The 27568-nt window shown below is 37.3% G+C and overlaps 1 protein-coding gene across 1 annotated transcript in view; it reads left to right on the plus strand.

Annotated features, from left to right (window-relative positions):
- The window catches only part of LOC114049805 (nuclear valosin-containing protein-like), a 93183-nt gene extending 71446 nt beyond the window's left edge, over positions 1-21737 (plus strand). The window contains exons 19-23 of the mRNA XM_027871214.1: positions 3022-3128; positions 5529-5605; positions 7651-7739; positions 13211-13281; positions 20494-21737. Coding sequence (XP_027727015.1) covers positions 3022-3128; positions 5529-5605; positions 7651-7739; positions 13211-13281; positions 20494-20535 — 386 coding nt within the window. The 3' untranslated portion in view covers positions 20536-21737. The remainder of the gene's footprint in view (positions 1-3021; positions 3129-5528; positions 5606-7650; positions 7740-13210; positions 13282-20493) is intronic.
- Positions 21738-27568: the final 5831 nt, after the last annotated feature.

The following is a 27568-nucleotide window of genomic DNA, read 5'->3' on the forward strand; positions in this document are numbered from 1 at the left end:
GTATATGTGGCCCTGGCTTGTTCTTTACATTTGTGTACCCTGCTGATCATTTGCTCTACCAGAATGGTTGCCATGTATATATCTCTGGTGTTTTTTTTGTGTATGACCATGTTGTTAAGTACCTAGGGCATATTTTTACCAAGGGAATACAGATTGACTGTAATGGAAAACAGTGAGTCAGTCAGTGGGAACCGTGTTATGGAAAATATTCTGAGCTACTCCTTTTCTAGGAGCACATGGGGAGACAAAAGCCAAACAAAACATTAATAAATATAGGCTGCTTATCACTGTCATACAAGTCAGATGGGGGGACATGGTTGGCCAATATTTTAACCAATAGCCAACCAACAGTTAATATCATTTCTAGTGAATTGTCACATTTAGAGTATAACCCCAGAAGAAACATTAAAAACTTACAGTGTTGAATCTGAATGAAAGTTATCATTGCTAAACACAAAACAGTTAATTTTTTTTTGACTCTCAGTATCTCGTCAGTGGTATCATCAACCACTCATTCCTCCATGTTTGAAATGTTGGTATTATCTTTGGCTCTTCGTTTCATTTACTAGGTCCTGTGGATCATGTCTTCTATATCTTTACCATCCATCTTTTCTGTGTTCCCACTTGCATAAATCAGTTAGAGCTCACTTCTGCTCCCTTTTACTGCCTCCAAAAAATTATACAGTTGTAGATTTAGATCTGAAATAATCCTTTCCATACTACTCATTGTATAGATGAGGATGTTGAAGCATAGAGAAATAAATAGAATGTAGTAGTCAGGCTGCAGCCATAATTTTCTTTTTATTTGGGTCAACAAACTTTTATTAATATCCTACTATATTCAAGGTACTGGGATAATTGTTCTTCCTTTGTTAAATATAGATAATCCAAACCCTATTACTGGAATAAAATTCAGACTCCTTTGCCTACCATTTAGGGCCCTCCACAATCTTAAACAATCCTACTTTCTTGTCCTAAAAATCCTACTTCTCCCATGTATGTGCTCTGTACTCTTGCCAAACTCAACTTACTCCTTGTACATGCTTTATGTTTTACTGTTTCCATACCTCTGCCCACAGTAGTCCCTGTACCTTGAATGCCATCCTTCACACAATCCCCACCGTCATCGCTACTAACTTTTAAAATATTTATCCATCCTTTAAACCCCAGTACAAACCTCTTCTAGGAAGCCTGCCCCAATCTTCACCCATCCCTCCTGTATCAGCAGTGATAGTCTCCTCCCTCAAACCTCACGTAAGACTATACTTGTACTTCCTCTGAGACAGTATGTATAGTGCAGTGGATACTGCCTATTAGGAATTGATTTTAAGTCAGTGAACCTGTGTTAGAACTTAGTAGTCATCTGACCAAGTGAGTATTCTGGACCTTAATTTCCTCATATTGTAAAATTAAAGGATTAGATGAGATGACCTCCAAGGGCCCTTTGAACATTAAAGCTATGATCCTATAGCATATTTTTATATTTTTAAATGCTTTTAATATTCTTTATGTATTTGTCCTATCCCCAGTAGACAGTAAATTCCCTGGGGACAGAGACCTTGTCTTATTCAAATTTTGTATCTCTTTACACTTAGGGTATTTAATAAGTAAATAAATAATTTGATTAATAATGTGCTGAAGTTCATTGTTACTAAGTGAAGCAAAGGATTAAACTCGCCACCTAAACTTTTCGTCCTCTCCTTCTTCTGTTTATCTCTTCCTTTCTCTTCCTCTCCTTTCAAATGGCAAATAATAGCTTTAAACGTTAAAGCAATTTTTAAAGAAGGTTCTATTAATACCTTTTGTTTCTTACATAAGACACATTTCCCACTATCTCCTGTTAAAACTTTTTCATATACTTAATTTCATCTGATTTTTACAACTCTGTAAGGTAGGCATAACAAGTACAGTACATGGTGTGCCACCACTTTATAGATTGACTTAGGAAACCATATATGTTAATGATTCTTTTTTTAATTAACTGTTGCTGTTCATTCATTTCAGTTGTGTCTGACTCTTTGTAACTCTATTTGGGGTTTTCTCGGCAAAGATGCTGGAGTGATTTGCCATTTCCTTCTCTAGTTTGTTTTACACAGGAGAAAATTGAGACAAATAGGGTTAAGTGACTTGGGGTCACACATCTAGTAAGTGTCTGAGGCCCCATTTGAACTAGGTCTTCCTGATTCCATACCTAGCAACTCTATCCACTGTGCCACTTAGCTGCCCATTTTTCTACATATGGGTCCTTTTTCTCTTTCTTTGATGTCTTTGGAGTATAGACTTAGCAGCCGAATCACTGGGCAAAGAGTATGCACATTTAATGGCTTTTTGGCGTAGTTACAAATTGCTTTCCTGAATAACTGGACCAGTTAACAATCATATCCTTTGACTAGTTATCATATGGAGAATGACTCTTATTTTAAATTAAACTCAGTTCCCGTATATTTTTAAAATGAGACCTTAATCAGAGAAACTTGTTGCGAAGATTTTTTTCCCTGGTTTCTTGCTTCTCTTCTAATTTTGGCTGAACTGATTTGGATTGTGTAAAAACTTTAATTTTATGTAATCAGAATTACCCCCTTTACCTCCTGTAAAACTGTCTCGCTTATTTTAGTCATGAACTCTGCCCTTATCCATAAATCTATCTAATAGGTAATTTCTTCCTTTATCCTTTGTTACCCTTTATGTCTAAATTAGGAACTCATTTTGAGCTATAGAGTGGTGTTTATTGCTTAGAAAGCAGTCTTTCAATTGTAAACTTCTTATCTGCCACTCATTCCTATCCTTCGTGGCTAACAAATTCCCACATGTATGAGAGAGAAATGAATTTTTTTGTGAATTTTATTTCCATACTGTGGTTTAAAAAGCATAAGAAATTAATAGCCACAGCCACTTACAGTGAATAAGAAGCCTCGTGTTTGGCAGATATTTCTATGAAATCAAAAATCAAAAAATGAGACAAAGTAGTTCTTCTGCCTTTCATGGAAATTGTTTTCAGTAGTACTTACGTTTTCTTACTAGATTCTATTGACCGGGCCATCCTTCGTCCTGGCCGGCTGGATAAAACCCTTTTTGTGGGTTTGCCATCCCCTGCCGATCGTTTTGCCATCTTGAAAACTATCACAAAGGTGAGTAAAGAGAATCATGTTTACCATTTGTAAAAAGCCTCTGTTCCGGGTAGACCATCATAATTTAGGCAGTATTGTATGTAATTTTAAAAAAAAAAGTAGCAGAAAGCAATATCCAGGCTTTTTCTTTCTATAACTGCCTAGCTTGGAGCTTGAAGTATTTTTCAGAATTGAGAAAGTTTGAATTTCCATTTTCCCAGGCTCAAAATCAACTAATCAAAATTAGGATGAATTAGCTAGCTTATTGTTTAGATTTTAACGTTTGATAAATAACGTTACCTAGAAGAACTTCATTAGATAGTGTTTACCTTGAGAAGTCTAAATATAATATTAGGCATATTACCTTACTGTGTCTGAACGTAACAGAAATTAGTGGCAATTTTGTTTACCAAAAGGGTAGCAGAATTAGGCTCCTCATAAATGTCTGGAGTTTTAAACCACTGAATTGAATTTTATATGCTGTTATTTAATGCTACCTTTCAATATCAGGACTAAAATTCTGGTTTTGTAACATTTTTCTGTGTAGTAGCATTTTTTTTTTAATTGATGCCTTTCACATCCCAAAGTCAGTGATAAAATGAATGGACTCATATGTACCAAAATATTTATAATAGCAAGGAACTGAAAGCAAATTAAGAGATCCATTCATTGCAGAATGATCAAACCAGTAGTGGTACATGAATGTAAAGGAACGTAATTTATTATAAAATACTGCATATGGATACGAAGAAGCAGGAAAAGATTTATATTAACTGTTGCAGAGCAAAGTAATCAGAGCCAGGAAGAAAATGTGTGTAATAACTGCAGCAGCATAAATGGAAAGAACAATATAATATCAGAATTTTTTGATGGCTTATTGGATTGTTTTTTTTTTCATAATACTTTGTTATAGGGGACCATTCTCTGGATGGGTTAGAGGTGAGTTGCAGTGGGAAATATAGGTGATATAAAAACATGATCTCAATAAAATTTTATTTTAAAAAATATCAAAAAAGTAAAGCATCATATTCCTTTCTGAATCTGTCCTTTCCCATCTTTCCTCTCCCACCAAGTTTTCCATTGTAATGAAGATTTAAAAAGAAAGAGGACATAAAAAGTAGTTTGACAAAACCATCCAATACATTGACCACATCTGACAGCCTATGTCCACTCCTGGACAATGAAGGATGAGGACATATTCTTTAATTTTCTCTGGAGCCAGGCTTGCTTATTACAGTTACACCATATTCAGTACAATATTCAGTATATTGTTTTCCTAGTTATGCCTACTTACTCTCTATCAGTTCACTTACATCATCTTGGGATTGTTTGTTTTCTTGTCATTTATTTTAGCAAAATAATACTCTATTACAGTCATATATCATGTTAGCCATTTCCCAGTCTAGGAGCACGTAAGTTATTTCCAATTCTTTGATACCACAAAAAAGTGCTGCTATCAATATTTTGGTATTCTGGGACCTTTCTTTCTGGCTTTGAGCTCATTGAGGTGTATATATAGTAGTGGGATTTTTGTGTCTAAGGATGTGAACATGTAGTCATTTTTGTTTTAGCATAATTCCAAATTGGTTCCAGAATGGTTAGACCAATTCACAGCTTCACTTAACTATGTATTAGTTTGCCTGTTTTCCTGTAGTCCTCCCAACATTAACTATTTAAGTGACTTGTTCTTTTGGGGACAAAAAAAAAATCTTTGAATTTTAAATTGTGAGCTTCTCAAGGGCAGGGACTATCTTTTGCTTGTCCCCAGCACTTAGCACAGTGTGTGGCACATAATCGGTACTTTGTTTATCCATTTCCTAATAGATGGGCGCCCACTAAGTTTCCTGTTGATGCCTCTTCAGCTTGTAAAATTAAATGAGAATTTACATTAACATATCTATCACTTTAAGGTTTTCAGAGTGTTTTTACATTTATTATTTGGTCTTCACAACAACCCTATGAATTATATACAGAAGGTAGAGATTTTATAGATTTGAGAAACACTCCAAGGGAAATTAAATGCCTTCTCCTGCTCATATAGCTAGTATAAGTGATAGAGATGGGGCATAAACCCAAGTTTTCCTAAATCCTAGTCTAGCATTCTGTCATTATGGCATGTTAGTAATACCAAAGTTATCCATATAGAGAAAATGCATACCTGTTTTCACTTGTGGTTAGAATTGTTTTTTTTTCCTTGAATAACATCAAAATTCTTTAATATTCATGGGTGTGGATTATTTTCCTTTAGATCGTATAGAGCTCATCACCCATTTCTGAACCTTGTGTCTTTTGAAATGGAATATTTAAAATATTTTGGTACCATCCGTTGTGGGTTACCATTATATAATAAATGCCTACTGTCAAAAGGGCATTCCTTCAAAACCCCACTGAAAAGTGTCCATTTCTCTCTCTTCCATTTAGAATGGAAAGACACCTCCCCTGGATGTTTCTGTCAGCCTAGAGGCTATTGCTCACGACCCTCGATGTGACTACTTCTCGTAAGTGTTTATCGTTTTCCTCCAGTTTAAAAAAAGGAATGTTCTTGGTGAGATATTGAAATGTGTATTACTGTGAATGTGAAATTTCATCTTCTGACCTTTAATTCCTAAACTACCTTCTCTTCGTTTCCACTGTACACGAGTTCTGTCTGTCCTGTTTATCCTTTCTACTAATGTATGAAAGATGATATAGATGACTGCCAAATTGTTCAAGTAAATAGGAATACTGAAATTTTTCACGGACAGCAGCTTACTGGCCTACTGTTGGATGAATTATTCACCAAATAGGCTTTTCTGTTTTTATTATTAGCTTTTTGGCTTTAATTTATGATATAAGAAATGAAGTGTGAATAAATTAGGACTATAACACATCAAGGATAAGATTTACAGAATTTACTCAGATTTCCATACTTCTTACACCTATTAAAATGTTTGACTTTTAACACTGTTGCCAATGTATTTTGTAATAGTTATTTTGTCTTCATAGTTCTACTTAACAGAATACTGATAAATTTTTTTTATCAAATATTATACTCCTTAACATGCAGTAAAAATACCAGAAATTATGTTGTGATTAGAAAATGTTATGTAAGCTAATATTCTACTCTTTGCTTTTAAAATATATTTATGTTAATTATTTCTAGATTTCAACTCTTTGCTTTTAAAATATATTTATGTTAATTATTTCTAGATGCAGGAGCAAAACATGACATGTTAATTCAGTCAACACTGAAATTTACAGCTGTTCTTTATGATTTAGGAACATTGCTCAGAAGTTTATATCTCAAAGTATCTCCAGTGAAAAAGCAGAGTTGGTGTGATGAATTCTTAGCCCTAGATTAGTTAATGGCTTTATTTCTCATGGATTTGGAAATTTTATAAGCAATGTAAATATCTCTTTTGCATATGAAAATGAAATGGGGAAATGAGTGCTCCACAGACAGAACAGTATTGGGGATGAGCTTCACTCATCTTTCTAAGCACTTATATCCTTTCCCCTACTTGACTGCACTTGGCAAATCTGAGTGGGATTTTGGTACCATAATAAAATCCTGTTTCTTTTCTAATAAGTAGCTGATGACAGATAATAACGACTGCCATATGCAGAAAAGTTGGTGGGAGGGATTAAAAAAACCAGTATATTATTAGCATAAAATTCCTTAATTGCACTCCCCCAAGTTAATATTTCTTAAGTAATTTTTGAGGTTTTTTTAGCTTTGTGTATTTAATCAGTAGGCCTTCAACCTTATATAGTAAATAAGTTTTGTGGCTAAAATGAAGTTCTTTTTCATCTAGAGATCATTGCCTGACAAAGAAGAACTGGGGTCTTTTAGTAACTAAGCTCTTTGTCAAAGCAATCATTTCTTCTTAAGTATTACAAATTTTTTAAAACCTGTAATACAGGCAAAACAGCGTTTGCTGTTTCTTTTGGCCAGTAGTAGAACACTTTAATTGAGTATAACAAGTTAATCTTGTACCAGAACGTTTTTTAAAATTAATAAAATGGGCAAAGTCCTGAGCTTGTAAATTTGAGATTCCCTTTGCCTGAACAGAGCACATCAGAGGTTTCTCAGTATTTATATTCTCTCCACTTGAAACATTTGATGTGTGTCTGTCATTTTCCACATTTGGTAGGTATGCCAGTCATGGATTTTATGGATGAAAATATGGCAGTTAAGAACTTAAAAGTTGGTTGTTTAGTTCTTGTCTTTTCAGAATATAAATAGCATTTGAATATCAAACGTAGATATAAGTAATATAAGTTCTGTAATGAAATAGGATGATTCATTCATTTTCTAACTTTAAGAAGAGATGGAAAAGGATTCTTAAAAAAACTCAAATCACCTTCCTTCCACTCTTAGCCAGTTTGTTCTGTTCTCTTTGGTCAGTTCCTTCCGTGACTATTTAGGTTGAGGTGGTTTTGATCAACGTGTGATTTTTGCGTCTGTCAGAAATATTCTCCATTTTGCAGTTTCCAGTGTATGTGATAATTTCAGGCAATAAGATGAATAAATCACCTAAGCACATATTTCTCTGTGCTGCAGTGGTGCTGATCTTTATCTTCTAATACGAGAAGCTTCCATCTGTGTTTTGAGACAGGAAATGGCAAGTCACAAGAGTGGCAGTAAAAAAGGTAAGCATGTTGTTAGGCTCCTCAATTCCAGCTTAATTTTTATGGTTAGGAAATCTCTTCAGAGGAAGAATTTCTCCTGGTATGAAAATCTGGTTGTGTTAGCTCTATAACTATGGCATTAAAACTAACGTTTTTCTGATAAGATTGTTTAAAACTGATCTAGAAAACAGTCTTATTTCAGTGACTGATAAACCAGTTCTGGAGAGAACCACAAAGTTTTCTGATCATTCATTCTTCAGCCAGTTGAGTAAAACTGCTTCCTTTTCAGCTTCTTTCACTTTTAGTGTGAAAGGACATGATATTTACATGCTGAATCTATGATACCTTTTAAAAAAATCTTTTAAGTCTTCTTAAGGATTTACTTAACCAGTGAAGGGGAAAATCCTAATCATATTTTCACTTCTCATTTCCCTTAGAAAAACAATCTGAATGTCCTATAACTACAATTTATAGAGATTGAGATCCACTTTGGTAGAAGATATTCTTCTAGCTTTATTTATTTTATTTTATTTTATTTGGTTAGGCAGTGGGGTTAAGTGACTTGCCCAGAATCACACAGCTAGTGAGCATTATGTGTCTGAGGCTGGATTTGAACTCAGGTCCTCCTGACTTCAGGGCCGGTGCTCTATCCACTGTGCCACCTAGCTGCCCCCATTCTTCTAGCTTTAAAGTAACTTTTTAAATAGTCCAAGAAACAATTTGATACCATTCTTAGTAAAACTTAACTTTCCCAGATCATCTTATTTCAATAAAAATCTTTTAGGCATAAATGAATGTCCTTTTCTGCATCCTGTTACTTTTATTTTAGGCTTAGTGGTTTATTTTTTATTTAACTATACATAGTTCAGTTTAGAGACTCATTCCTATGAGTGTTCTCATTTGGAAACTTCTTCTGACACAATGCCCCTAATTTTGTCTTTCATCTTTCTTGGGAGGCTAAAACTTTAAGAGAAAGTCACACAAAGCCTCTTCACAGACAACAAGTATAAAACCTTCTGGGATGAGGATCTTGCTCAAGAGAAACTTTCCATTTTATTCTTTTTAGAAATGAATTAAAAGTTTCCCTTCTCTATCAGGGTCTGAGTTAGTTTGCGTACAATATTTGCTTTATTTTGCTATCATCATCTGCTTCAAATATAAACCTCTGATTAAGTGAAAGACAGCCAAGTCTCTCCTACATATTCTTTCATTTAGACAGATTTAGTGAGACTCAACTTCCCTTCACTAATTTATTGGTTTCCTCTAAGTTTCTTTAAAGTTCTTTAGAAACTCTTCTGATTCTCTGTACCTTGCTTGAGAAGCAGGCTGGCCTGTGATAGTGAATATTGAGGGTTGGTTGTCCTTTGAATGAAAGATCTGGATTAAGTCTGACTTCAGACATATACTAGCTATACCTTGACCTTGAATAAGTCTCTAAGCCTTTCAGTTCCTCAGGTACCTCTAAGACTATAAATTACAAACAGTAGTGAATCTGCTTCAGTGGAGAAAGTTTCCACACCAGGAGTTCTATAAGGATGAAGTCACTGGTCTAAACCAAAAAGAATAAAACAAAATACCTGATGTAGAGGAGGCCATGGTAAATGTTTTAACATATACTGAAATTTGCTTCATAAGATAGAAACTACTTACAGCAGAAGAAAGTCTTCTTGAATAGAGTGCTTATATATCTGCAAGGAAATGGGATTGATCCTTTTGCAAGCCTTTTTCCACTGATTGTTGCAGATTTTGCCATTGTACACACTCATAGTGGAATGTAGAGGTCACAGGTGTCTGATTCTCTGGCTTACTGTACTGAGCCTGAAGGCTAAAGCAACTGAGACAAACAGGATTATCAGGAAAAAATGAAACAAGGCATGAATGTTTTGGTGACACAGAACACTGCAAGTTCTTAGTGAATGGGAATCTAACATATAGAAGATACTTTTGATAAAGGAATACTGAGGAACTAAAGCAGTATAGCTCTTGTGAAACTTAGAGGAAACTAATAAATTAGTGAAGGGAAGTTGAGTCTTAGTAAATCTGTCTAAATGAAAGAATATGTAGGAGAGACTTGGCTGTCTTTCACTTAATCAGAGGGTACCTGGCTCTCTTAATTTTCATTCCACTTTCCTCTGTTCCAACTATGGAATTGATCCTTCTCCATTCATGAACTGAAAACTTTTAGCCTAATGGCCAGGCTTCCATGTCAGTTGTCATAGGAGATCTACCAGTAGAAAGTCTTATTCTATATAGAATGTTACTTTCTTTTTAAGAAAAAGGGTACATTATGCATAAAAAATATATGAAAGGATGCCCTTTTTAGGGTGATTATGCTGTTTTTTTAATGGTAATTTTTATTTATTTTTTTTTCAACATTTACTTCCACAAGATTTTGAGTTCAAAATTTTCACCCCATCTCGCCCCTCCCCCAACCCCAAGATGGCATGCATTCTGAATACCCCTTCCCCTAGTCTGCCTTCCCTTCTATCTCTCCTCCCCTTCTTTTATTCTCTTCCCTTTTAATTTTCCTATAGGGCAGGATGGATTTCTGTACCCCATTTCCTGTATTTCTTATTTTCCAGTTGCATGTGGAAACATTTTTTTTTAAACATGTGTTTTTAAAACTTTGGGTTCCAGATTTTCTCCCTTCCTCCCTCCCCACCCACCCTCATTGATAAGGCAAGCAACTAAATATAGGTTATATATGTACAGTTATGCAAAACACTTCCATAGTAGACATGCTGTGAAAAACTAACTCTATTTCCCTTAATCCTATCCCGCCCACCCATTTATTCTATTCTTTCTTTTGATCCTGTCCCTCCTCAGAAGTATTTGCTTCTGATTACTCCCTTTCCCAATCTGCCCTCCTCTCTATCCTTCCCCTACTCTCTTGTCCCCTTCCCCCCCTATTTTCCTGTAGAGTAAGACTGATTTCCACACCCAATTGAATGTGTATGTTATTCCCTCCTTAAGCCAGATCCTATGAGAATAAGATTCACTCATTCCCTCTCACCTTCCCCCATTTCCCCTCCACTGTAAGATCCTTTTTTTCTGTTTTTTTCTTTTTTGTGGGATAATTTACCCCATTCTACCTCTCCCTTTCTCCTTCTCCTAGTATATTCCTCTCTCACCCCTTAATTTTATTCTCCAGATATGACCCCTTCATTTTCAACTCACCCTGTGCCCTCTATCTATCTATATCTATATATACATACATATAATTTTTTCCCCTCCAACTACCCTAATACTGATAAAGGTCTCATGAGTTACAAATATCATCATTCCATGCAGGAATGTAAACAGTTCAACCTTAATAAGTCTCTTATGATTTTCCTTTCCTGTTTACATCTTCATATTCCACTCGAGTCTTGTATTTGAAAATCAGATTTTCTATTCAGCTCTGGTCTTTTCATCAAGAATGCTTGAAAGTCCTCTATTTCACTGAATGACCATTTTTTCCCCTGAAGGATTATACTCAGTTTTACTGGGTAGGTGATTCTTTGTTGTAATCCTATCTCCTTTGCCCTCCGGAATATTATATTCTGTGCCCTGCGGTCCCTTAATGTAGAAGCAGCTAAATTTTGTGTTATCCTGATTGTGTTTCCACAATAGTTTCTTTCTGGCTACTTGTAATATTTTCTTCTTGACCTGGGAACTCTAGAATTTGGCTACAGTATTCCTAGGAGTTTTCCTCTGGGGATCTCTTTCACGAGGAGATCGGTGGATTCTTTCAATTTCTATTTTGCCTCTGGTTCTAAAATATCAGGACAATTTTCCTTGATAATTTCTTGAAAGATGATGTCTAGGCTTTTTTTTTGATCATGGCTTTCAGATTGTCCAATAATTTTTAAATTCTCTGTCCTGGATCTATTTTCCAGGTCAGTTGTTTTTCCAGTGAGATATTTCACATTGTTTTCTAATTTTTCATTCTTTTGGATTTGTTTTACAGTGTCTTTATTTCTCATAAAGTCACTCGCTTCCAATTGCTCTATTCTAATTTTTAAGGAAGTATTTTCTTCAGTAAGCTTTTGGACTTCCTTTTCCATTTGGCCAATTTTGCTTTTTAGGGCATTCTTCTCCTCATTGGCTTTTTGGACCTCTTTTGCCATTTGGGTTAGGCTATTTTTTAAGGTGTTATTTTCTTCAGTATTTTTTGGGGTCTCCTTTAGCAAGCTGTTGACTTGTTTTTCATGATTTTCTTGCAAAACTCTGAGTTTTTCCTCTACTACTCTTACTTGCTTCTCAAAATCCCTTTTGAGCTCTTCCAAGGCCTGGGACTGATTCATATTTTTCTTGGAGGCTTTGGATGTAGGAGCTTTGTTTTCTTCTTCTGGTTGTATGTTTTGATCTTCTTTGTCACCAAAGTAAGATAATATAGTCTGACTCTTTTTGCACTGCTTATTCATGATCCCGGCCGGTTACCTGAGTTTTAAACTCTTTGTTAAGGTAAAAGTCTGCTTCCAATGTGAAGAGTGTACTGTCCCAAGCTTCGGGGGTTTGTACAGCTGTTTTCAGAGGTACTTCTAGGGACCTGTACATTTTCAGTTCTTCCAAGGTGCTATGATAAGGGGCGAGGTGTTTTTTCTTCACCACCACAACAAGCTCCACCACACCAGTGCTCCTCCTCGCCCCAGGACCACCCCTCAGAACTGTGACCCAGATCTAAGCACGGGCAAAGCAAGAGATTCCTGCCTCAGCACTGGTAAAGAGATCCTTGCAATCCCCCTCTGATCAGCCACTCGATTACCCCTCAGTCTGTGGGCCGGAAGCTCAGGAAAAAGCCGTGGCCCCGGGCCACGCTCCAGACTTGCAGCTGAGACCTAGCTCCTCTCTCCCCCCAGTCATAGACTTTTCCCACTGACCTTCTAAGTTGTCTTTGACATTCAGGGGTTGAGAAGTCTGGAAACCACCACAGCTGCCCGTGATTCAGTCCTCTGAGGCCTGCTCCAGGGTCGCTGCGGCCTGTGCGCCCACGCCGAGCTGCGCTCCTCTCCCCGCCCGGTGCGATATACCTTTCCGATCAACCATTCAGGCTGTCTATGGCTGGAAATTTGTTTCATTCTGTCTTTTTGTGGGTTCTGCTGCTTTAGAATTTGTTTAGACCCATTTTTTTATGTATTTGGAGGGCTTTGGGAGAGAGCTCAGGACAGTCACTGCTTTCCCTCCACCATCTTGGCTCCGCCCTCATGATTGTGCTGTTTTGTTTGGTGTTGTGATATTGTCTTTGAGTTAATCTGCCCTTGAGAATTAGATTATTAAAACATGTTCAGTAAGAGAGGCCACATGGCACAGTGGAAAGAGCAGTGATGTGGCAGTTCAGCAAATCTGGATTCCCATCCTGTCTAACAAAATGACTTCACCTTCAGAGGCCTGTTTCCTTATCTATAAAATTAGGGCATTGGACTCGATGAACTCTAAGCTCTAACATTCTGTTATTCTAAGTCAGCAGACCAAATAATGAAGTAGGCTGTGTATGTGTGTTTTCTCCATAGGAGAAGTCAAGGTTAGACAGGAGCACTTTGAAGAAGCTTTTAAGAAAGTGAAACCCTCAACATCAAAAGAGGTAAGAAATGCCCTCTTTGTAAAAAAGGGAACAGAATTGGAGCCATTTCAGGGCTATCTTCAACATGCCATCCCTTTTCCTAGAGAATACCAAACTGCTACATGAAGTGAAAAATCCAGCAATACTACTTCTAGAGTCAGGAGACAGAAGGCTTTGGATAAGTTAGGATAGAAACTGAAGTAGACATTCCTGTGGCAAAATAAAATTGTCCAGTTATCAATGGAATTGGGAACTGAAGAAAAATATTCTCCTGTTTTATTATCCATGAAATTATTTCTCATGTCTTTTCCAGTGCTGACATTCAGTAGTTGAATGCAATATTTTTTTTAAAAAATTAACCAAACAACTTGCAAGAACTTAAATAAATATCCATTCAAGTATCTGTTGGACCCTGTACTTCTTACCCTAGTGGCTTCTTATCACAACCAGGTTTTATTGAGGTTAAGCTATGTATTGGTTAGAAAACTTTAGTTATTTATATGTTTGTTTGAATGAAGTAGAAATAATATCCTCATCTTTTGATGGGAAGAAATTACTATAATGCTTTTTTTTCCCCTTCCTCATATCAGATGTCAGGTTTTGAATGTTCACTTCTGATTGTTGGTGTGTTCTATTTGTAATAAATGAAATAGAAGGACTTGTTATAAAATGAAACCAGTTCTTACAAAGATTACAAAGGGGATGATATCCATATACAGAGGTGGATCTGAAATGGATACTGTTAGGGAATCCATGTTCACTGGAGCATCTTATTGTTTCCAGGCTCCTTGGATAGCATTCACAAATTATAATGTTTCTTGGCCAAGATAACATGTTTTTAAATCATGAACTGTTTACCACTTCCAGCTTCAAATTTTCCCTCACTCTGATAACTGATTGAAAAATCTTATTTCAGGGGCAGCTAGGTGGCACAGTGGATAGAGCACCGGCCCTGAAGTCAGGAGTATCTGAGTTCAAATCCAACCTCAGACCAAACACTTGACACTTACTAGCTGTGTGATCCTAGGCAAGTCACTTAACCCCAATTGCCTTAAAAAAAAAGAAAGAAAAAAAGAAAAATCTTATTTCAAAATCCATAACAATTACATAGAATGGATTGCTTGATCTGCTCCACAGCTTCAGTGGCAGCAGATAGTATATGGCTAGGTAGTCATTCGAGGCCCTGTACAACCTGGTAACAAATTAGCTGTACTTTTCTCAGTATTCTAGTCAGTTAAGATATTTATTATCCCCAATACACACCCTACAGTTTCTTAACTCCTCCTGTGCTTTTGTTCATGCTGGAATCTCCTCCTTTCCTATTCCTGGAATTTCCTTTCTCACCCTCTGTGGTCATTCAGTCATTTCAGTGATGTCTGACTCTTTGAAGTTTTCTCCAGCTCATTTTACATAGGGGAAAATCTGAGGAAAATAGGGTTAAATGACTTGCCCAGGGTCACACAACTAATAAGAGTCTGAGGCCAGATTTGAACTCAGGAAGATGGGTCTTCCAGACTCCAGGCCAGGAAATTTCTTCCTTCTCATTTAAGAGATTGCACCAAGATGCAACAAACATTTTTTAAGCATCTGTGTTCCAGGCACTGTGAGGCAAAAATAAACAGTTCCTACCTCAAGAAGTTTACATTCTTTTGGGTTGGGGAGGAGGACAAGATTTGGAAAATTGAAAACAGAAGATCACAAAGAAAATGTGGGAGGGAGGTCACTAGCAACTAGTGGATCACAACAGGCTTCCTGTAGGTCCTCACATAAACTTTGAAGGAAGCTAGAAATTCTTTGAGCCAGACATGAGGAGATGGAAAACATTCCAGCCAAGGGGACAACCTATGCAAAGCCACAGAGATGAGAGATATAATGTGGAGGCCCTCTCACTGCTCCCTTACTCCACATGCCTTTTTGTAAAATTTTTCAAAAAAACTTTTTCAATTAACAAATACTTATTTTTTTCTCATTCCCTTCCCCTCTAGAGGAAAAAAAGGAAAAGCAAAACCTAAACCCTTGTAGTATACACACATAGTCAAAACAAATTCCCACATTGTCCATTCCAGAAATGTATTTCATTCTCCATATTGAGTGTATCATCTTAGGAGGTAGGTTATATTCTTCATCATTAGTACTATGAAATCATAATTGGTTTTTATGTTGATCAGAGATCTCAGAGTTGTCTGTTCTTACAGTGTTGTCATTTGGATCTGCTCGTTTCACTATGTATCAGCTCATACTAGTCTTTCCAGAATTCCCTGAAACCATCCCTTTTATCATTTCTGATGGCATAATAGTATTCTATTACATTCATTTACCATCATTTGTTCAGCCATTCCTTGATTGATTGGCACCTCCCTAGTTTTCAGTTCTTTGTAACCACAAAAAAAGCTGCTATAAATATTTATATACATGTGGGATTTTACTTGACTTCATGTGAGTCATTTTCCCTTTTTATTTGATTTGAGGGAATGGCCTAATGCTTTTTTTTATCTGTAGAAGTTGAATAGTATTGTACACTTCCTCTGTCCCTAAAAACCAAGCTAAAGAAAAAAGCTTGGGTGTCCTATTACAGAGTCTATTGAGCAGTACTGGCCCCCATACTATTATGAACTGGGTAAAATGCCCCTTTCTCTAGGTAACTTTCAGCCTCAACTAATTCTTTCTCTCCCGTGATGCAAGTTTCTTTCATCTTATGGCATCTGTGTAGCTGTGAACAATAATGGCATTTACTCTATGACCGGCACAGTCTATTGCTGTTTTGAGGCAGAGCTCACATGCAGAGAGTTGGCATTTTACTCATCAGATCCTCCATCACATTGCCATTTTGTTTAATTTAGAAGATAAAGACCATAAGGCAAAGATTCTCTTCCTCTTAGCTCCTTCTTCTGTATCTTATTGATTCCCTATAGATACGAATCTGTGGGACTCAGGCTCTTCTAGTTTTGGGACCTTTGACCAGTGGACTACTTATGATTTAAGTAATCTTAGAAGACATATATGATATGTGTTTATATATTTGTTTGAATTCAGAGATAGTATCATGCCATCTTTTTTCTAAGCTTCCAACTAGACCAGATCCTGATGGTTTAACATGTAGGATTTTGTTGGACAGATAAATTATAGCATGTTTTGTCACCCTTGTTTCTTTCCTATCCTGTCAGATCCTCACTGCAGCAGGCAACCATTCATCCAGAAAACTGCTCTGGCACTAAATGTTTGGTATATGACTTTATCATTAATCTGTAATGAAACCCACAATGAGTTTTTATCCCTAATACATTAATTATTTATAGGAGGTTAGGCACACAACCTGCTCACTCTATGTATTCCCCCTAAAGGAGCTATCTATGCCTAGCAATTCTGTAACATAGGTATTACTGGGAGAAAAAACAGCCAGATCAAAGTCATCATTTTTCCCCTGTCTACTCCCACCCTCAGTTCCTTTATAATAGGTTGTTTATGGTTGGAGAAATCTACCATCCCAGTAATCTAGATACCAACTATAAATATCATTGGGAGATGATTTGGGGGACATACAGCTTTTACCTGGAAAGTTTAACAATAAAGTGACTAATTTTTTAACTAAACATACCAGAGCTTAGATGGCTAAACTAGCTATACATTTATTCCAGTGGTATTTCTGTTTTCAGAACATTTTTAGAATTCTTCTTTGTGGCTTGTCTTTGAAATCTGTAACTCTTCTTTGGGGGCATTAACTTTTTCCAGTAGTGGCCAAAAAAAAAAAATTCACTTTCCTTTGAGGGTAGATCTAGACTTTAGTAAATTTATCAAATATCCAAAATCAATTTCAGTCAAGTCTTACACAGTAGCAAAAAATAGAGCCCTAAGTTCTCATAAAGATCTAGTTGTGCCCACCAGGGAATGTTAGCCATCACGTGTACACACTCAGAGAGCTTTGCCTTGGTTAGATTGTTAAGGGTAAGTTAATATATAAGGAGAATGAATGCCTTTATTAACCGTGGGAGGACAAAGGAAGGAGGTTAAATGGAACTTAGCTTTTGAGACTAGGTGGAAATACAAAGCAAGCTTTAAATATCTGCCGAACTTCTTGTCTTAAATGCTAGGTCCCTAGTCTTTGGAATTGGTAACACTGTCCTAGGGAAGGAGGCTCTCCAGTCCCCTTCCAGAATCAGTTCAACACACTCCTAATCTTTAACCTCTCCGTGTCTCACATCTGACCCCTTCTCTCTGATCACACAACAACCAACTGAATTCAGGCCCTCACCTCCTCCCCCCGAGATTATTACAGTGCCTTCCTGATTCATCTCCTTGTCTCAAGTCTCTCCCCATACTAGTCAGTTCCCCACAAAGCTGCCAAAATAGTTTTTCCTCTAGTTCAGATCTGACCACATCACTCCATTACTCAGTGAACTCAGGTGGCTCCTAGTGCCTTGAGGTTTAAATATAAAGCCCTCTCTGTCTAGCTTTTAAAAACCCTTTATAACCTTGCACCTACCTCCCCTCCTATCTCTGTGCCTTTTCATTGGCTATCCCCTGCCTGGAATATGCTCCCTTAACTTTGCCTAATAAAATCCCTCTAGTCTGTTAAGACACAGCTCAAGGTCCGTCTTCCCTGATTCCTCACAACTGCTAGTGCCCTTTAACTATTTTGTATTTATTTAGTTTGTATTCATATATTACTTGCCATGGGTAAGGGTTACTTTCTCTCTTCTTTCTCCCTCCCCACCCAATATCCACACTGTTGCCAAGGCCTATCACATTCACCTTGGCAGCATCTCTCCATTATGCCTCCTTTTGACATTGGCACCACTCTAGTGCAGGCCCTCATCATCTCACACCTTGATTATTGCAGTGAACTACTGATGGATCTGCCTGTCTTGAGTCTCTTCCCCACTCCAATCCATCTTCCATTCAGCTACTAAAGTAATTTTCCTAAAATTAACAAGTCTGATCGAGTCATACACCCCGCCCCTCTCTCAGTAAACACCAATGGCTTCCTATTGCCTCCGGAAGCAAATACAAAATGCCCTGTTTGTCATTCAAAGCCCTTCATAACTTTGCCCCCTCCTGCTTTTCCAGTCTTCTTACTCTTGGACCCATACTCTTCAATCCAGTGACACCAGCCTCCTGGCTATTCCACAAACAAGAAATTCCATCTCTCAGGTCCAGGCATTCTGTCTTCCATGCCTGGAATTCTTTCCCTCCTCTTTCCTGACTTCCTTTAAGTCCCAACTAAAATCTCATCTTCTACAAGAAACCTTACCAACCTTCTTAATTCCAGTGCCTTCCCTCTGTTAATTATTTCCTTTTTATCCTATCTGTAGCTTGCTTTATATATATATTTGGGTGCATGTTGTCTCCTCCATTAGATTTTAAGCTCCTTGAAGGTAGGAATTATTATATGCCTCTCTTTTCATCCTCAGCACTTAAGTCAGTGCCTGGCACATAGTAAGCACTTAATATTGATTGATTGATTGATTCATGTAAATCGTTGCAAGGTTTTAACTGGAATGCTAATGTGAAGATCTAGAGTATTTACCTAGAGGGTGGAGCTCCTTCAGTTGATCAGAATAAGGGATGGAAGGAAAGAGGGGAAAGACCCATATGTGCAAAAATATTTATGCCAGCTCTTTTCATAATAGCAAAAACCTGGAAACTAAGGGAGTGCCCACCTAGAGAATGGTTAAACAAATTATTGCATGTGAACATATAGAATAATGTTCCACAGGAACATTTTGAAATGACAATAAATGAGCTGAGAACTGATGCAAAGTGAGGTGATTTGTACAGTGACTACAACGTTATAAAGAAAAATAATTTTGAAAGACTCCAGAACTCTTATTGTCTTATGCAAGACAAACCAGAATGCCAGAGATCAAAGATAAAGCAGATTCCACACCTCTTGACAGAGGTAGGATGGACTCTAAATTGGATGTGACCAATGAGGGAATTTGCTTCTTTTGACTATGCATGCTTGTTATGAGTATTTTCTTGTTCTTTTCTTATCTTTTTTCAGTGGGGGGTGGGAAGGGTCAGCTGCGGAATGGTGTGGGAGAGAGAAAGAGAAAAGCAATGATTGTTAATTGGTTGGGGTTTTTTTCTTTTTTGTGAATAAGGGAATGGGAGAGTCTGTGGAATTGGCCACCAGGGAAAATGATATGTGGGGGTAGTTTTTATTTGAAAAGTCAAAAGTTATATACAACTGAGAATTGATATAATACTTATTTGTTATTTATTCCAGAAATTTAACTTACAATTGGTAGACTAATTCATCGTACCCCACAAGCCTTACGTCATATTTTTATGAAAATCAGGACAGCTACTTTTTATAACTTTGCCAAGTCTAGCAGGAAAATGTAATTGACAGTTTAACCCTCTGCACCCTTGAGATTGTTTAACATTGATTGCTTTCGTAGTTACACTCTTCATCTTGAAAATTTCATTACAGACGCAATTACCTAGCCAAATCCGTATTCAAGACCAGGAAAGCGAGCCAGCGCTTCCATTAGCTCTGGAGTACCTTGTTCCAAAATAATCTCTAACAGGCACTACATCATAAGGAGCTTGTGTACTTACTGCACATGGATTGCACGTGCTGGTCCAAGCGTCTGAGAATTGTGTCTGCCCAAAGGGCAAGGTGGTATTGAAGTGTGAATGAGCATGTAGGAGTCGTCTCCAGCCTCCTTGTGGGGGATTATAATTTAGCACTTCTTACCCTGACCAATCTCTTGGGTTGCTATAGGGCTATAGTTTAGGCACACCACACCATGCAGGCAAAATCCCAGAACGCTAGGCCAAGTCTCCAGGCAACTATTGCTGCTCACCCTCTCTGAAGCTAGTTTGTTAAATATTCATTTGCCTTCCTGGGGTAGAAATTTAGCATCAGGGTGCTAGTAGAAAACAAAATCAGATTGAATACGGCAGAAAGAGAAAGCATCAGAGATTCAACTCAATGCCAGGGACATACCATATTGATTTGGCTATTAGTATGTGGCCACAATCACCATTTCTGCTACTTTCCCCCAGTCCTTACTCTATACAGTTTGTAATTTTACTTTCCCCCAAAAACTTTATTAACTAGATCAAAAGACAACTTTCTACCACGGTGTTTTACACAAACAACTCTAAAGGTCTCTTGGGATCCCTATGGAAAGGTACATGTATGAGGTTAGAGAATAGAACAGGTAGTGTCAGTGTTCCACAGCAATAACCTAACGCTCTTTATTTTGCTCTCTGTGGCATCTTTAGGATCAAATAATGTATGAAAAACTTCGGCAATCCCTCAGCTGATGGTGTCACTCTCTGTATTTCGGTCTGTGGAAGAATGTGTTGGTCACATCATATGTCTATATGGCAAAGAAGACCTTGACATTTTCGCTTGATAGTTTGCCTTTTTAAGATGGTCCAGACACAGCTATGGTTTCAAATGTGAGCTGCTTAATACCAAATGGTAAACATAAACAACTGCTGAGGATCCCCTTATTTCTCTGAAATTTTATGCAGCAACAGTCAAGCATTTTACCTTTTTGGAAAGTAAAGGAATCAAAATGAAATAGATTATATGTTTATGCTTTGTTTCTTCAATTGAATCTATTTTACTTTTGCTAACTATAGATGAGTTGTCTTCCAACGGAAGAGCCTTTTAGTTTTGGAACAATTTTTCTTTTAGAAAAAGTTTTGTTTTAAGATAGTGATCTGAGGTCTGGTCCTCACCCTATTTGTTAAGACTTTGGATAGTCACTCAGAACTTCTCCACATCTCAATTTGCTCATCCCTGTAACCTGGAACTATTATCTGCCCTGCCTTTCTCACATGGTTGAAATAGATCAAATGAAATTTATCTATGAGTGCTTTATAAATTGTAAATTTTGAGGCAATCCCGCCTTTGGAGGGGACCTAGATTTCCAAATTTGGAGGCGGAAAGTGATCTTTGGTAAGGAGCTACTTCAGGTTTAGCATACTGTCTAAAGAAAACTGCTACCCCAACTGGAAGTGTGTGTGTGTGTGTGTGTGTGTGTGTGTGTGAGAGAGAGAGAGAGAGAGAGAGGAAAAGGAGGAAGGAAAGAGGTCCTAAATGAAATGATCAGGTAGAGAAAAAAGAAACTTGATTATGGATTGGGTGAAAGGAAAAGTTGTTGACCTTGAAGGATTCTGACAGCCATCAAGTTTTGACATTTTTCTCTAAATGATTTAAAGTAGAGGTGAACAGGGACACTACCTGCCCTCTCCTTTTTTTGTTCTTTGTGAGTATTGTTTAAGCCTAAAGTTTATCTATTCTGTGATTTGTATTGTTTGCATTACTGTAGTTATCATTGAGTCATAGTATTATATTGGCCACACATTTTCCCCAGCTCTAGTATAATCTCACTGAATGGTTATAAAGATGACACATTGTTGGGAAGATGAAAAGAAAATGATAAAGTGACTAAGACAAACAGAACAGTGAATAAAACATCTTTGAATGGACAGAAATGTAAAAAAAAAAAAAAAAAGGCTTAATAAATTTATTTCTATGTAATTTCATATGGTTTGTCAGTGTAAAGAGATATATATATATTTCCTTTCAAAGAGATTTCATCATAGGAGAGGAGCCTGTACAATATAGTATATGTTTTTATTTAAGTAATCAACTTAAACTACTCTTCTTCCAAGAGGCAAGGAAAACACTTCCATTAAGATAAGGAGTAAACTTTGTTCTCTTTAATTTGAAACCTTTCTGCATATGGGTCTGTTGGCTTTCAGCCATGACATCTTCAGATTTTGTCAATGATTAAGAGCAAGATTTAAGGTATGGAAGATGGAAAGTATAATATGAATCAAAGTAAAAGCTTTTTAAAATCAGTTAGTCCTTTGTAGATTTAATTAGGCTATGACCAGTGCAGTTGTAAGGTGGGGGCCTGCTGGTCAGAGTTAGATGCAGGACTGAACTTAAGCGTGGCATAATGGAAAAGAACCTGGATTTGCGATCAGAAGTCTTGAGAATCTATGTAACCTTGGTCACGTCACTTCCTTCGTTAGGCTTGCAGTTTCTTCATCTCTGAAATCTGTGGAGAGGATTGGTCTAGACTACCTCTAAAGTTCCTTCCAAGCTCAAAATTCTATGAACTTGTGACCATCGGCTTCAAATTAGATTGCTTAGAACAGCTTTATTTTAACACGTGTTGCATGTTTAATCTTTCCATCTCTGGAATTAGTGTTTAGATTGTGACATATGTGGTTCATTTGATAACTGTGTAACCACTAAGGTCTGTCTTGTCTCTTAACAGACAACTGTTGTACTGAGTAAATATGTGCTTTGGAGAAAAAGATCGAAAGCCAGAGTTACATAGGATCTAAGAAAATGTTCTTTTATCTTTCTATCTGTGCCCAGATTAAATCTGTGGAGTAGAAGTACAAATACATCTACTCCTTCTAAACAAACATTTCTTGGGATTTTATTGAAACCCCATCAAACAAACTTGCTTCCCTCAGCCCTCTGAAGAGAATGATAAAACAGTATGGAAATAGAACCTGTGATATTATTAGATCAGGGCTGAAGCATGTCTGCCATTTCTGTCCCCAGTTTGGATAACCCCCAGAAAAGCAATGTTCAGTGTTCTGTTTTCTTCAGTGTAGTCCAACCACTCAAAAAATTGTTTCCAAAGCAGGAATGTTTTAAGAAGGAGCCTTGACACATCTTTTACTACAACTTGTCTGATAATCTCCTCCAACTTTTTTTTTTAACAGGCAAGTTAACTGGTCTTTCCGCTCCAGCTTATTGAGTTTAATGTGTCACACAATGACTCTTCACTTTTTGTGTTCCAGAAAGCACAAAGAACTACATGAGGGAACTGAGAACAGAATCAGAAAATGGGGTGGATGACTTAACAGGAAGTCAAGGGAGTAAAAATAACACTTGAATTTTTCTTCAAAGTTCATAATACACATTAATTTTATATCTTGCAATTGTTTTGATCCCTTTTTACAGATGAGGAAACAGGTTCAGAAAAATTAAGTGATTTAACCAGCTAGTAAGTGCTGGATCAATGACTGGAATCCCAAGTCACATGGTCCTAGGTTCAGCACTCTTTCAGCTGTTCCATGAATATCATTTTTTTTTTTTTTTAGGCCTGGGATTTCATTGGTATAGCAAAGCCCTGTTGTTCTACCAATGCAGATTCAATCAAGAAGTTTGTTAATGTTTCTATTAGCAAAATAAGAGCACTTATTTTGGAATTGGAATAGAAATGAGAGCCATGAAACAAAGAATTGGGAATAGAATTAGTAACTTGGCACAGGAGGTACAAAACCTGGCCCAAGAAAAATCTCTAAAAGTTGGACTGGAGTTTGATCCAAAAGCCATGAGAAAAGAACTTTTAAAGACAAAACACTGAAAAGATAAGAGAAAATTTAAGTTATCTAATAGCAAAATGAATTGACCTGGAAAACAGACAAAAAAAATTTTTAACAACCATTGGATTACCTGAAATCTATGACCAAAAAAAGATCATCTTTCAAGAAATTGCAAAATTAGCCAATCTCTTAGAATCAGAGGGCCAAGTAAAAAAATAGAAAAATGAAATGAAAATAGAATCTACCAGTCACCTCCTGAAACTCCCAATTGAAAACTCCAGTAACATTATAACCAAAATCCAGAGCTTCCAAGGTCAAACAGAAAAATAGTATAAGCAGTCAGAAAAAAAATCAAGTATCAAAGAGTCAAGATCACACATGATTTAGCAGCCACCACCATTCATAGTGGAGAGTTTGAAAATACAATATTTCAGATGGCAAAACAAAGCCTTTCTAACAAGAATAGCCTACCTGGCAAAACTGAGTATTATCCTAGATAGGGGTAGGGGCAGAAATGGTATTTTAGTGAGAGTACTTCCAAGCATTCCTGATGAAAAGACCAAAGCTGCATACAAACTTTGAAATACAAACATAGGAGTCAACAGAAGCATAAAAAGGTATACATAAATAAGCAGTCATAAGGGACAAAACAAGGATAAATTGTTTACATTCTGATATAAAGAAATGATACACCTACCCCTTAGAACTCTATTATTGTTGGGGTCATAGAGGGAGTTTTTAAGACAGGATCTGGAATTGGTTCTGTTTTAATGATTGTAAAGGAATATGCTAGACAGGGAAAGGAAGGGTGAAGAAAATTATCTCTCATGTCAGCATGTAACAAATAGAGGGCTATACAAACAAAGAGGGGATGAAGGAAGTGGCTGACCCTTGAACCTCACGCATCTGAACTGGTCAAAGGTGGAAAGACTACCTACACACACACATAGCTGGGTACAGAAATACATTGTGCTTACTAGAGAAACAAGGGCAAGAGAAGGGGTAGAGATTACATGAAAGTAGGGATTAGTCCTAAGCAAAATAAACTAGGGAGGGTGGATCTAGAAGGAGTTAAGAGGAAAAGACAACCTGTGATTGACTTCTGAGTGAAGGAAAGATCTTGGGCAGGGGAGCAGAAACGGACTACCAAACTTAGAATACACTCCTCTCTCACCACCTTCTTTGTAAAGAGGGGATGAGAACCAGAGAGAAGGAAAGTATAAGAGAATAAGATGGAGGAAAATGCACAATGATCTTAAATCTGTGAATGGGATGAAATTCATAAAATGAGGATTGCAGAATGGATGAGAAAGAAGAAATCAATATGTTGTTTACAAGCAACACACTTGAAATACAAAGATTCGCACAGTAGAGGACTGAAACAGTCTATCATTTATCAACTGAAATAAAGACTTAGGAGCTCTGATCAACCAGTGACTAGTAACAGTTCCAGAGGTCTGACAATGAAGCATGCCACCTATCATCTGACATACGATAAACTCAGGGTGCAGAGGGAGAAACATTTGTGGACACAGCAAATGTAAGAATCTGTTTTGCTTAACTATGCATATGTGTTACAAGAGGTTTTGATTTTTTTTTCTTTTTATTGGGCAGGGCAGGGAAGTGGGAGGAAGAGAAATTTAATGCTTATCAACTGACAAAAAGCAAAATAAAGAGTTACATTAAATGTTTAAAAGTTCCCAAATCACTCGTTTGTAATCATAGAGTCCTGCTAAATGGCATCTTCCTTAAATACCATTTTAACTATACGTGCAGGCAGCATAATGGATGAAATGCTGGGACTGGAGTCAGGAAGGCTGGGTTCAAAACCCTAGAATTTTGGCTACCAAGTCATAGGGTTGCTTATATATTCTAATGAATTAAGAATTTTGCTCTTTTGTATGCTGTAAATCTGGAGATCCAAATATTTAGCAAGCAAAAGATTAATGTCACTTTGTTTTGCCATATTTTTAGCTGGTAGAAAGGGGTCAGCAGACTTCACACCACAGGTACTAGTCTTCCCTGAACATACCCCACACCCTAATGCACACAATGCAGCCTCTGAAGCTGAGATGCAACAAAGTATGGATCAATTCTCTGCTGCTTATGCTAATTTTGGCCTAACAACACCAAGAAAACAGGCATTCCATCAGCCAGCACCACATCACCCATATGTGGAACTATCAGTTACAGCAAATGGAGAGGCTTTGAATGCTGTGGATAAGTTCACTTATCTTAGCAGTATACATTCCAGGGATGTACCCATTGATAATGAGGTTGACACATGCATTACCAGAGTTAGCTCAGTGTTTGGAGGGCTCCAAAGCAAAGTATGGGATAGAAGAGGTATTAGATTACCAAAGTGAAGGTCTGCAGAGCCGTTGTGCTGACCTCATTGTTGTGTGCCTGTGGAACCTGGACAGTGTACCAGTGCTGTGCCAACTGAATCACTTCCATTTGAATTGACTTAGCAAGACTGAAGATAACCTGGCAGGATAAGATACCAAACACTGAGGTCCTATCTTGAACTAAACTGCCAAGCATTGAAACTCTACTGAAGAGAGCACAACTTCAATGGCCTGGCCATGTTGTTTGAATGCCAAACTTATGCATGCCTAAAAGACTTTTTCAGGAAGTACTCACGCAAGACAAGCACTCACATGGTGGTCAGAAGAAGCGATATAAGGACATTCTCAAGATCTCTCTGAAGTACTTTGGAACTGATTGTGTGACATGAGAGACACTGGCACAGGACTGCTCAGCATGGAATGCCCACATCAGAGAAGTCGCTGTGCTCTGAGCAAAGCAGAATTGAAGTAGCTTAAAAGAAATGTGAGATGTGCCAATTTAGAGAATCCACCCCAAATGTTCACATGGACTATTTGTGCCTGACCTGTGGTAGAGCATTCACAAACTTATATTGGTTTGATCAGCCACGGTCAGGCACGCTGTAACTTGACTGTAACATAGTGATGTCATTTGGTCCTCTTTGAGAACAAAGGACAACAACCAACCAAAAAAAAAAAAGATGACAGCTCTCTCCATCTCCCTCCCTCTTACCAGTGCATTCCCTCAAAGATTACCTTCCATTCATACTGTGGTTATCTTGTATATACAAAGCTATTTGAATGTTGTCTCCCTCATTGAAATGTGATCGCCTTAAGGGCAGGGGCAATGCTTTTTGCCTTTTTTTTTTCTTTTATGTTTTGAGAATATATAAGCAACCCTATGACTTAGTAGACAAATTCTAGGGTTTTGAACCCAGCCTTCCTGACTCCAATTCCAGCATTTTATCCATTATGCTGCCTGCATGTATTAGAATAGCTAAAATGCTATTTAAAGAAGATGCCATTTAGCAGGATTCTATGATTACAAATGAGTGATTTGGGAACCTTTAAACATGTAATGTAACTCTTAACTTTGCTTTTTGTCAGTTGATAATGTGGGTTCTGACCACATTTTTGTCCAGCACTTAACATAGTGCCTGGCATCCCCACTTAATAAATACTTGTTGACTGACTGACATACCTGAAAGATACTCAATAGGTAGAATGACTCCTAGATCCAACTGCTTTCACTGACACCATTTCATCTAAGGCTCACACTGCACCATTTGGGAGTGGCAGACTCCCAATCTGCAACCCACCCCCTCCTTGCCCAATTTTTGAAGTCTCTTTTGCTTTGATTCCTCAAATTCCTAAGATTGCTGTCAGGTCATTTCATCCCAAACACTATCCATAATGTGTAACCTTTTCTTAAGTACCCACAGTAGTGTCTCCCTGGGGCCTGCCATATCAAGTCTACAATTCTTTCTAGCTTTCAGTTTTCTTCATAATCTGGCTCCACTTTACCTAATGAGCTGCATTTCCTATAGTTCATCTGTTATGCCCAAACTCTCTGCTTCAGCCAGACCAGCTGGTGCCAACTCTCTAACTTCTGGGTCATTCCTTATGTTGTTTCCTCTGCCTTTTCCCTTTACTTACATCATTCT

Source organism: Vombatus ursinus, unplaced genomic scaffold (genome assembly GCF_900497805.2).
Source record: "Vombatus ursinus unplaced genomic scaffold, bare-nosed wombat genome assembly UNPS02014798.1, whole genome shotgun sequence".
Lineage (NCBI taxonomy): Eukaryota > Metazoa > Chordata > Mammalia > Diprotodontia > Vombatidae > Vombatus > Vombatus ursinus.